The sequence below is a fragment of the Falco naumanni genome, chromosome 2 (genome assembly GCF_017639655.2).
Source record: "Falco naumanni isolate bFalNau1 chromosome 2, bFalNau1.pat, whole genome shotgun sequence".
Taxonomy (NCBI): Eukaryota; Metazoa; Chordata; class Aves; order Falconiformes; family Falconidae; genus Falco; species Falco naumanni.
In genome coordinates, this window is record NC_054055.1 from 48,195,138 (window position 1) to 48,207,960 (window position 12,823).

A 12,823-nucleotide genomic window follows, 5' to 3' on the forward strand; every position below is an offset into this window, starting at 1 on the left:
GCAGGCAGTAATAAATTTCCCCCCTTTTTCTTTTTTCAGGTTTTCTTTAACAAACAAAAAACAGTTGGCACAAGGAATTTTAACTCACTTCCACTGCAGCAAGTTCATCCAAGTGCCTGCTACAATTAAACACCGCAGCATGCTTTTTTACACCCATTTTCTGAATATATGATCCTACCTAGTAAAGCTAAATGTTTTTTACATCTAGTCAGGCTTTTTTTGCAGAATCTGTACTCTATCAGTCAGAGAATATGTAGTGTCTACTGCTTTGTATTAAACAAGGGAGATTGCTCTTGTAATCCTGCTTTAATGTACAGGCACAGATGGAAGAATCCTCTTGCTAGAGCTCTGTATGTTCTTCAGAGAATGATCTGGATACCTCCAACTGCTAACCACCAGAGAAAAGCTTCAAAAAGGAAAGGAACACCCAATCATGTATTTTTTTCAACCGCAGGAGCAAGAACTCACAATTGCAACAAGCCTCACAGGAAAGTTCAAAATCTTGTTTCTGATCTCATCTGGTTTTGGCGTCATTATTTACCATGTCAAATAAAGCAAATAAAGCAGAAGAGGAAAGCTGAAGTTGTTAGAGTAAGTTTAAGCTTTAAGGAACGTTTGAGAAGGGGAAAGTAATTTGGCTGAAGAAGACTCACTTCTCTGTAGTCTTTTTTATTATTATTACTTGAATACTTTGCAATTCATTAAATATCAATCTATCCATTTCCAATACTCAGATTTAAATATTCTAAAATAAAAAGTACTAAACGTGTTCTGAGAACCCAGTCTGACTTTTAAGGTTGATGTCTGATGTTGATCATAACTTACAAATGCAGTGAATGTGGAACACCTATTAAAGTTTTTTCACAAAAAAACTTACTGGTGTAGCTGTACATAAAAATCCCCTTATTAACAACAGAGCTTATACTGATTTAGAAAGACTTTGCCAAAATAGCTAAAAGTAATTTAAAAAGGCAGATAAGCTAAACAAGCAAAATACCTCTGTACACAAATACTTCAGAAGAACCATTTTAAAAGATACTGAATAGAAGCATACAATAGGTATCTTTCAAACCTTGAGAGAGAATAAACACAAACTTTGAATACAGTATGCCGAGAACCTATTTTGCCAGGTTAGTGCCTAAGGACGTGTTTAAGCACCAGTACAAAAATACATATTCAAATGAAAGACAAAAGATGCTGAGTATTTTAATATGAAAGGTATCAAAAGGGATGGCAGATCTGAAAGTCTCTGTTGGACTACATACTCCACTATCAACTGAGAACTTTGGGCATGTCTCCTCAACAGGGCCCTGAACTCTCCACCAACCAAGTACCAAATATAAGGCCACTAGGAGTCCTGTTTGAATACTCACATCGACAGCAGAAAAACCCCACAAACCTGCTGAATTCTTCAACCAAGACAAGGAGGAAGAATATGCAAGGAAATAACAAACGGCAAGCAGACTCAAGAATGATTGTTGTGAAGGTGATCATGTATCTGAAAAAATCACATTTTTAAATAGCTGGTTAACATTGCCTATTGCACTCCAGCCTGACTTCCTCAAGTAATGTTTTCCAACATGACAAAGCACAGAATTAGGTTTCCTACACATATACCAAGCCGAAGCCTTTTAAAGTATGAACTCATTAGCTTAAGGAAAGGTCTGAAATATCTAAACCCAGATGCTTTCATCACAGAAAAGTCCACATCTCTAGTGCCAAGTTACTCATGCAGCAATTCAACATTTAATCTGTTCTTAACAAGCAAAGTAGCCACTGTGATCTGGAGCCTTAAAATAGTAATTATTTCTGGTAAATTTTTAAAGTAGTAGTATCTACAGTATTTGGTGCAGACCTGGTACAATTGTGCTGTACAATACAGACACCAGTTTAACAAGAGGACAATCCTTTAGTAAAAATCTCACTGGCACAGCAAAACAAACTGTAGCTTAAATTCACAGTTACTAGACAAAAACGCAAACATTACATAGAAATTTAACTTGCTTTTTTTAACCTTTTTGGCAATATAGCTTGATTTACACTTTTCTACAAAAAAAAAAATAATCCAGTATTCCAAAGTCTACCCTCTGGTGAAAATGTTTAGACAACATGTGTATTGCCCTTTGGGAATATCTGCATAAGTAGTGTTCAACTATAGGGTACCTAACCTTTTTACCTTTGGGGGAGGGGTGGGGGGGTGAGAGAAAAAAAACAATTCCCATCTGACAGTTTTCACAAAATGAACAGTTACTCAGAGGGGAAAAAAGTATTCTTCAGGGAGGGAGAGGAGGACAGAAAAGAAACCTATGAAGCTTCCTTGCAAAAAACCACTACTTGTTCATTTCAGGTATATTTCATCGCCTTTATTTCAAGCTAATGCCAAGACCCTGAATCTATACTTCACTTTGGACACAGCTAGCATGCACACACTACTTGAAGATGGTAAAAGAAACTACATGGGGCGGGGGGTGTCCTTCATTTTTTTAAATGAATGTACAGACCAGAAAGGTGTTGCAAGTGCTGAAACTCGTTCAACAGATTTAAGATACCACAATACACTGAAACCACAAAAGCGTATCTGAAGTTCTCCACGCAGTGAATGGTTTTTGTAAAGGAAAGGACATACAAGTAAAGAAATAACACGTAGGTGCATGTTACTTGTACTCTGATGCTGAGACTTTACAACCTAAATTTCAATACAGTTTTGTTGCCTAAAGATTAATATTTTTATTTCTCTAGAATAGTCCTCAGTTCTTGACATTAACCAAGGTGGACATGGTTATGTTTGAAGGCTGAGAGAAATACTTCGTACGTACGTTGTGTATTGGGCAGAGCAGCTAGTCTAATTTAAGCAGTTGTACCATTCTGTTGTGTTGCTACTTAAAACAACTACAACAGACCTATAAAAAGCTACAGTGTTCAATAAGTAAAATGAATGAGACTCATTCAGCAAGATCCAACTTCTATTTTGAGATACTAGTGTACATGAGAAGGACCACCCTTATAATACTCACTTTTACTACTGTTAAAGAGTTAATGAAAGTAATAGAAATACATGGAGGAATACAACAGCTTCCAGTGCTGTTATGTAAGTTACTGATGTCATTACAACAGTTCAAATTATCAAGATACCCAGATCTGACACGTTCATACAGCTGCAGCCAGTAACTGGCAGCTTAAAATGCCACCTCTAAATTCAAGACAACTCTCAATAAGGCAAAACAGCTGTCAGCTTGCTGGTTGTCCAATACACATTCAATGCAGAAAGCAAAAAAAATCATAATGTCTCCATGACTTGTGATACAGTCAAGGGGTTTGTTCAGTTTTGCTGCTGATGTTCAGCGCAAGAACAAGAAAGGTTTCCTGTGACAGGAATAATTTTCTCTTTATTTTCTGCTTTCAACTACAGCTTGAAATACCAACATTTTAATTCTATAGGAGTATGTTTTACACAGAAGCTTAGCAGTATCAGCACTTAAGTTAGGAACTTCAGTTTCTCAAGTACAACAGCTCTCCATGAGTCAGGTGAACAAACTATCAAGTTTCACAACAGAGAAGACTAACTTCATTTAGTGTTAAGACAGTGACATACCAATGGCCTGTATTTGTGTTTTATTTGCCTTAGTTATAAATAGCTTAATGTAAAGTGTTAACAGAGTATGTAAATTTAAGAGAAACATCTATTGTTCTGAACTTCTTAGGAAGTTTCATGGGAAAGGAGTAAAACCCAGTGGACCGATGAGTGTTATTCGTAGGCTAGTATGCCACATGTATGTGGCAAGGAATGCCAAAGTTTTAGATTTTAGTTTATTTCTATTCTTTCAGTATTTTGGCTTATTAAAATATCCCCTACACCACTGTTAAGCCCTTTTTTATTCACTACCTTTCTTAAGTAACTGGCTAAAAGTAACTAACCAGTACAGTATTAACAATTGAGCAAAGACGCAAACAGCCGAACAGTATATGATGAGATTTAACAAAGAAAGGTTTATAAGTATGACAAACAAAAATAGAACAGTGAAGACTTAACTGAACACCAGAGCATACTGACTTGACTGCCATAAAATATCCCCATGATAAATATACTCAAAATATTCTTTAAGCATTTTGGATTTTATTCCCTCTGATTTAAGTAGTTACAACATCATGATCACTTACAGGGTTAACCAATGCAAAAAAAATCTTGCCATACTAACGAGGTATGCCTAAATACTGCATAAACATTGGTTTAGATTATTTTTTCATCTTCCTTGCAAGTCTGATTTAGTACGTGAACTAACCTTCATGAAAACATAAATGCAGCAAAGTGGAAAAAATTAGATATGGGAGATTTAATGAAGCTGTAAATAAAATTCAGTGGGCCAGCAGCAGATTTTAATTAAATTTATTTTACACAAAGTAATTAAAAACAAGAAATTTTCCACTGTAAAGAATTAGGGCAAGAGGGAGAACATTACAACCTCTTACAAGGCAAAATGATTAAGTGCAGCATTAGTACAAAAGAGCTAATTTTTTTCCACAGGTAGAGATTCAAAGAAACTCAAGAAAAAAAAAAAATGACAAAGACATCCCTACTTGGAACTCTGCCAAGCCAGATCCTGATATTCCAGCAAGGGTTATATACACAGTTTATACAGGACCTGGAATGGACTTGCAGAAAAGAATCCATCACAACAGATATGGCTCAGTGAGGACCTTGTTAGTACTAATTTACTAACCGGTAAGTGACAGACATAATATTAAACTTGGACTATAACCTTATTTCTTAACACTTTACAGGAGCCATGCCATGGACAAGAAAGTGTGTAACACTTTTAGCCATGCATACTGCTGTTTGCAAGCAACGAAGACGACTGTTGATAAATGTCCTTTTAGACAAAGACAAAGATGTCCTTTACAGAGCCGACTGGAGTTGAACATACACAGTAGTTCTACTCAAATACAGAGGAACCACAGCACACAAAAAAATACTCTTGCCACTTTGTTTACACTGGCACTACATTAACATAGCTGTATCCGTTAACGGTTCCGTGTGCATATTTAGTAATTCTCCGCACGCGAAACTGAGCTGCTTAAAGAGTTATTTCCAAAACCGTAAAAGCAGCTTCTCTTTGGAGGACGGTAGAAAGTTACTAGAGAGCTACCACCTCTTAAGCAAAGCTGGACAGTGAAAATGCTCCAGCATGGTAGCATTTGCAGTTTCTGCCTCACTGCAACAAGACCAAACTCGGATAAGGACTGTTTGTATGGAGGATCACCAAAGCTTTGCCAAAGGCCTTAGAGTAGTCCAAATCAAACAAACAAAAAACCCCCAACAACCTACCACAAACAAAAAATTCCAAAACTTAAGTCCTCCAGCATCCCTCTCCTCCAAACATTCTTGTCTATGAACTGTATTTCCCAGGGGCACCATGTGAAAGCAATCCAACAACTTAATGTTGGTTCATACAATTACGTAACACACCTGTTTCATTACACTAACAAGTCAGCATGCTGTAAATTAGTTTAAAGATAAAACTTCATGATAAAATCAAACAATCTTTATGGATATTGCCATCTTCAAGCTCTAAAACATTGTTTCAGAAGTACACGTTATGGCCTTTGGAACAAGCTATACATCCTGATTAAAACCTGCTAACTACTTGGAAATGGACAACTTCAAAAATAAAGTACCTTTAATTACTGAGCTCTAGATAACTAGCACATAAATATAGACCTATATAAGTCTATAAAATTTATTTGTCTTCTTAAATGCACTTCTCCCCTTAAAACTACCAAGACAACTCCTCCATAATGATCTAATACAGTGGTGTCTTTCTCAGTCTAGTCAGGAAATTCAGCTGCCTATTTTGCAGCTAAAGGTTTCTGAAAGAGCTACGAGATAAAAAAAAAAAAAAAGCGCCAAGTATTTTTGTTTCATTGAAAGGAAAAGACAAGTCAAAAATTATCTTCAAACTATGGTAACACCTCCAGATGACCAGCACCTATGGCCCCATTGTACTAGTACTGCACCAAAAGCAGTTATTTCTTTAGAAGTAACTGCACACTAAAACTTTCATACATCCTGAAGCTATGGCTGTAGGCACACATTTCAGATAGCTGAGATCAGAAGCAGCTCCAAGAGTATTTGACTGCTAGGAAATGACAATACTTCTCCACCAATTCCAACATTTAATGGAATAATGCAGTTACACAGGGCACTGTGCAAAACTGAATGACAACTTAATTTAACTGTCTCTGCTGGCTTATTTCCTCCCAAAGGTAAAAATTCAGAGAACTCAACATCCTCCAGGTCAGCAATTCCCTACCCAATGACACATTTTTCCAGCATAACCACTACATTTGAACTGCTCACACACCACATTTAACAGAAACACGTTGGTCCTTTTAGTGCTAAAAAGCAGAAAATTGCACTTACCACAAAAGCTGAAAATCCCGATTTCACCCTTGAACTGCTGACTATCACTAGCAGATAACACAGTTCAACATTGAAACAAATAGAGAAACATGGAATAACCTGAGTTTGCTACCAGTGTAAGATGTTACTACTACAGATCACTAACGAACCCAGCTTGAAAGGAAAGACTTATGAACCACACTGACCTCCAGCTAAATTGTATCTGGCAAACTTTTGATACTTCTTACATTGTGAACAGAAACTTTTATTATTCACTGGTGAAAGTTAAAACTTCAGCTCCTGATTCATAACACTCTAGAAAGAGCAGGAAAACTGTAAAAATTAGTTTTGGATACAGATCTGCAAAATCCAAAGAACCTAACCTATTTACTTAATAAAGGGATTTTGAAGTCAGCTGAAGCCCTCCTGTAAATGCCACTAGTGGACTTCCAGTTTCAGATTCCACACAACTTAAAAATGGTCCTTGCAAGCTGTTTGAAGCAAATATATCAATCTTCAGCTGCTAACCAACTGAGACTTAAGTGTGCATGACTTACTTCAAATTACCAACATGTATTCTGGAAATGATTTTCCAAAGTTAAATATTGTCTGTTCCAAGCTTCCTGACAAGCACACTAAATACTGGTAGTGAACTCCTGATTGCCATTAACAGAATACTCATGCAAAAAACTATCCAGAGAATAACTGGGACCATTCTGCACAAGAGGACTAACTGGATCTATTACCACAGAACACAAAGCGCTTTGGTATTCTATTACCAAATAAAAAATAAGATAATATTACCTTATCAATGTGCTCTGTTATACTACTATTACCTTACATTGACCCAAGAGAAAGATTAATTCACCTTCCCAAAACTACACCTTCAGAAGAAGATGCATTTCTTGTTGCAAATAAAAAAAAAATAATCCTACCACAGTCTTAAGGGTCAAACCTTTTATATAAAGGCACTCTGTCATTTGCTGTAGGCCTAATTCAAAATCCACTGAAATTAAGTTTAAGACTCATCTATTTCAGGGTGGTTTGGATTAGGCCCTATGGAAAAAAGCCTGCACACCCCCCTCAAACAAGTTTCGCTTAAAAATGTCCCAGTTTTTTATAACTGTTTCAAGTCATTTCAGCATAAGTGATACAAACTATACACATACATACATATACATAACTAATGGCTATGGAAACCATAAAGCAGACTCCCCCCCCCCCCCCCCCCCGCATTTGATAGCAGAGTAAAATTGACTGTAGCCAAACACCTCAGAAGTTAATGCTACAATTAATTTTTAAGTTCTAGTTCTACTGACTCAAATCAAGCTCTGGCAATTTAATTCAGACATGTTAAAATGGAGTTTCAGAATGACAAGTGCACGCTTTGCTCTAAAACATCTGTAGACACCATACTTCCAGAAGATGGAAACCTTGAAAACCAAGTTCACGTGTCAGTTCCACTAAAACATTATTCAGAGAAGGAAGACACTGACTATTTGCAGAAGACTCCCAATTACTCACATGAATGTTATACTTAGAGGCCAAGCAGGTATTCACAAATAGGCAAATTATTCTCTGGGGCTCCTACTCCCAACCGCTCTGCTGATGCAATTTTTATTTGGGGAGAGGGAAACAAGAGTGCATCAAATATTCTAAACAACCGAGAATACGTGTGATGAGTCTATGGAAAGCGCTACTGGGAAGATCCCAGGATCCTGGAAAACATACCAATGGCACCAGAGCTCTCTCAGAGAGCATCACTGGACAGGCGGCAGGCAGTGATTATTAACTTGGTCTGCGCGGGGGGACCACTGAGCTGCACACGCAGGCACATTATCTCCCGCTTACCCTGGGCTACAAAGGGAAGGACGAAGGCGGTCGCTAGGGGGGGAAAGCTGCATTCTCCGGAGAAAGACGGTCCTACCTCCCAGCCGAGGACGCCGCCGGGAGAACGGGGGAACGACGCAGCTCCCTCACAGCGGGCCGGGGGCGAAGGGCGCCGGGAGGGCATCTCCCGGGATGCCCTCACGGGCCTCTCCGGCAGCGCAGTCCCTCCCCTGAGGATCCCCGTCTTTTCCAGGGGAAGGTTTATTTTGTAGGGGGCGGGAGAAAGAGGAAGGGTCGCGGCTACTCACATGGGCTCCAAGGTTTTGCTGAGCCAGGATTTCAGCGCCTCGAAGTTTTCTATGATCATTTTAACCACCATTCAGAGCGGCCCGGGCCCCCCGCCTCCCCGGCAGCAGCAGCAACAACGGCGGCGGGGTCCGCGCCGCCCCGCCGGCCGGGACCCCGGCTCCCGCCGCACCTCCCCCCACCCGCCGAGACCGCGGCCGCCTCCCGGTTCGGCAGAGACCGCCTGGCAGGGCCGGAGGCCCAGCGCCACGAAGGGGGCGGACCCAGCCGAGCAACGGCTGCTCCCTGCGGGCCCCGCTCTCGCCGCTCCTTGGCCAGGAGCGCGGTCCGGCCGCTCCACAGTTCCCCCCCCCCACCTCAGCGCGGGCGAAGGGCAGCGGGGGCGACGGGCCCCACAAGCGGCAGGCCCCGAGCGCGGCTCTGAAACGCACCACCCCCCTTCCCCTCAGCCGCAGAGCCAGACGGAGCAAGCGAGCAAGCAGGTAAAATGGCGGCGCCCCGCTGTCGCGAGATTAAGGAGTCTCGCGAGGACAGGAGGCGCGCGGGGGCTGCCGGGAGGCGGGGCCGGGCGGGGCCGGCAGGGGAGGGCGGCGGTGCTGAGGCACGGGCGGTAGGGGCCGCCGTTCGGGCCCTCCCGGCAGCCAGAGGGTATCGCCCGTTCGGGGCCGCCCGGCAGCCAGAGGATATCGCCCGCCGGTGTGCTCGCCCGCCCGCTGTTCTCCCGAGAGGGGACAGCGTTCCCCCGGCCTCCCGGGCAGTCATAATAAAGAAACGCGCCCTGGAGAAGCGTAAAGGGAGACACAGCGAGTGCTCCCTCCCGCGTGGCTCGAACTCGCACAAGTGTTTGCCAAAATAAAAATAAATATAATTTATTTAAAAAAAGATCGGAGTAAAAAATTTCGCCGAAGACGTGGGAGCTGGCACGTGTACTCTGGAAGTAGGGGCGGTATGGGGCGCTGCGGTGGGCACCAGCCCTCACGCGGTGGTTCCCTGGCAGGATCAGGCCCAGCAAGGAGCGGAGCCCAGAGACAGTGGGGGCGCCAGGGCTGGCCCCCAAAAACCTGGTGCCCACCAGTGCGGGGCCTTCCCATGAAAAGTTAACACTGCTTTTGCCAGTACTCTAGATTAACTCAGTGCTGAAGGAAAATGTCCACAGTGGATGTACCTCAGTTGGTTTGGTGGGTTTGTGAAAGACCGGTGTCTTACCTGAGCTCCCAAGTGAGGGGTTTTGCACAGTCGATGAACAAAGGCGAGTATTTCAAGGAAATGGTTCACCCTGCCTTTCTTGTGGAAGAGTGGATGACTCTCCAACTGCCTGCCTGGTTTTCTCAGAGAGGAACTTCAGGTGATTAATTTATATTAGCCAGCAACCATGGTCCTGGCTGACCTCCTGATTTATGAGCATCCTGAGCTCCTACGTTTGTCACGCAGAGTCGGCATACAGCAGAAGGAGCCTTAGAGAACTGGGGTGAAGGTGAGAAGATGTGTTTGGGTATGAGGTAGGATGTCTGCCTCTTTTCCCAGCATGGGAGCGCCTTCAAGGTCTGTCCCAGCTTCATCTTTTCCATGGGAACCCACCACTAGTACTTACTTCTGTTTGAAAAATCTCAGCTTTACTTTGCTGCATCTGTAATGGAGCAAGGGTCATTGGCAATTGTTATTTTGAGCAAGGGTTATTTGCAATCTTCCGTGCCACCAAGAAGCACTTGACTTGAGCAGAGAGACAGTCAAGAAATGCAGTATCTGAAACAGCTAAATAAGAGCTGGAGGAGGCTAAGGCTGCCTGCACGCAATTATCTGTGGCTTGATTATCATCCCTGAATGTTTGTTGAAAACTGGAGGGTGTAGCAAGCCAACCAAATAAACTCCTAGCTTAGTAGGTACTTCAGTGAGGACTTCCCAATTACAAGATATACTTCAGTTTCCTTGCATAGTGGAGAGTGAATAGCAAAATCACCAGAGCCTGAAATTCTCTGGAGACTGTTCCATAGACATCCAAAACATCCTTGGCTCACAGTCACCAACTTGTAACTTAACCCTCCCTGAACATGTAAAAAGGGTCACTAAGCTTGGGATTCTCATGGGTCTTTGAAGGGACAGACACATAGAAATTAAGCATTATGATAAGAATCTAAATTTGGTTTTGGATCTAGCCCTTAATCCTTTGCAAAAAAGTGGAAACAATTCAGGCAAGCACTGTGTTGGTCCACTTCTCTCTCATCTTTTTAACTACTTTTGATCCTTGAGTATACAATGGCCAGCCAGACAACACAGCCTCTAAAGCTTTCTCCACCTAAAATGCATGGATATAATAATGGTAGCAAATTCTCTGTGTTTGACTTTTCATTTTCTACAATGCTTTCCAGCCATTCAGAAGCACAGCACTGTAAGTAAATGAAATCTGTGATCAGGAAAAGGATTTCACAAATACATTTTATGCACTTGTCTATATGCAGTAATATTTGAACGTTACTGTGTTGATAGAAGTATGCTGTTATCACACTTCTATGGTGATATTCAGAGTAACTAAAGTAAATAAATAAATGCTGACATACCCAGTTCTAGAGTTTGCAGACTTGAAATCTTAAGGCCTTATAAATATTTAGATTCTGTATCTTCAGTAGTGACTGAAGCGGTCTGTATCATCTTTCAGGAGATTTTCATTTAATTTCACAGCAGGAATGAGAGGAGTAGAAAGTAAAAATTTTTATTAGTTCTGAAGAAACCATTTCCTCTGAAATATAAAGGGGCTGTTATACAGAAGATTATTTAAGACACAACATCTTTAGGTTCTTAATAACAATTTAAAAAACACAAAATAAGGAATAGTCTTTACTTAAATCAAAATTCAGTCACACATGAAATCAGTACTTTAACTGAAAAAAATCCTGAAGATCATATTTCATTTAATGCAACATAATGGAGAATCTGTGCAAAGGGTCAAAGTAATTATTAACTTCTACAATGTCATATTTCTGTGAGACAAATAAATTCCTATTTCCCTTGTAGCTTTTCAGTGTAAAATTCATGAACTGGGAAAGGGAAAATAAAATACATGCTGATTTTTATCCTTACCTGTACAATTAAAGCCTTGAAGAAGATAATAAGAAAAAAACCAAATGTTTTAAAAGATTGCATAGCAGCAAAAGAAGAATTGAGCATGCTCTTCTTAGATTTCAACAATTTAACACCTTCATTTAAAAAAACAGCTCCTGCTGCTAAATGATAGTGATATTCTGTATCATGTATGTGATCTATGAACACCAAACATTTAATAGGAACTAAATAATATAAATCTCAAAAATACAAGAATAGACATATATATTCTGTGGATTAATATAAAAAGTGCATTTTAGCATCAGTAGTCTTAAAATATAAATAAATTGTTATGTTAATAAAGAAATAAAAATCTAATTCCCTTATTTATTCATGCATCAGAATTACAGATTCCTAACAGCCCTTTTGGCTTATAAAAAGTTTGCTAAGTTCTTCGGAGTAGTACAGGTGCTTTCATATAGTAACTCCCAAAGTTCATAGGTTTGGTGTGCACTTAGTTTATGGTTGTCTATCAACTCAATTTAGTGACCTTTGACATCTAAAAATAATGGCTTGTATTTATTCACATTTTATTGTTTCACCTGTTCACGTGAGAGCTGAATGTTGCCAGCCAAGACAGAGATACCAATCCTTCCTGAGATTTCTGAGATTTTATTTCTGCTGACTCCTCTCTAAAGCCATTGGACTTGTGCTCATAAACAATCTTTGTCAATATATAAAGCTGCAATTTTTAAGTGTTAAATATTTTCCTTTGAAAACTCACATTTTGTTAAATGTCCATAGATTCTTTTTAACTCCCTTTAATTTTTTAATACAAAAACTAGTTGTAGAAGATAGCTTTGGGGCACATCCATCTTTTTGCCAAACCTATCCTACTTTCATCAGTCAATGTTTATGTCATAGAGAAAAGAGGTTCTTTTTTTTTTTTTTTTTTTTTGCTGGTTTTGAGGTTTTTTTGTTTGTTTTAAGTGAGATTAATTTTTTTGAAGCTGCAGAATGGTCTATGGCATTATGAATTTTTCCAATCCTTCTAATGCTTCATCTTTATATTTAGGAAAACACAACTGCATTTGCAATTGGATTTAAACATTCATCTCTGATTGCGGGTTTTCTGCTAGTGTTAAATTTGATTCTGGTTTTGCATAGAGATGAAATTCACCAGTTCCAGACTTGGGGCCCCTCGTGTCTCTCAGAAAAAGCATTTAAGCAGTACAGTCCTCAGATGTATCTGAC

General features: G+C 40.2%; 1 protein-coding gene across 7 annotated transcripts in view; it reads right to left on the bottom strand.

The window, feature by feature from the left end:
- Positions 1-9,031, bottom strand: part of RBM26 (RNA binding motif protein 26) — a 58,927-nt gene extending 49,896 nt beyond the window's left edge. For 5 of the 7 annotated variants that reach the window (XM_040584284.1, XM_040584281.1, XM_040584283.1 and 2 more), the window contains exon 1: positions 8,536-9,030. In XM_040584284.1, the coding sequence (XP_040440218.1) occupies positions 8,536-8,606 (71 nt within the window). In that variant the 5' untranslated portion in view covers positions 8,607-9,030. Of the gene's footprint in view, positions 1-8,535 lie in introns of all 7 variants that reach the window. The other 2 variants (XM_040584280.1, XM_040584278.1) reach the window with 1 other exon arrangement.
- Between the last annotated feature and the right edge of the window lie 3,792 nt (positions 9,032-12,823).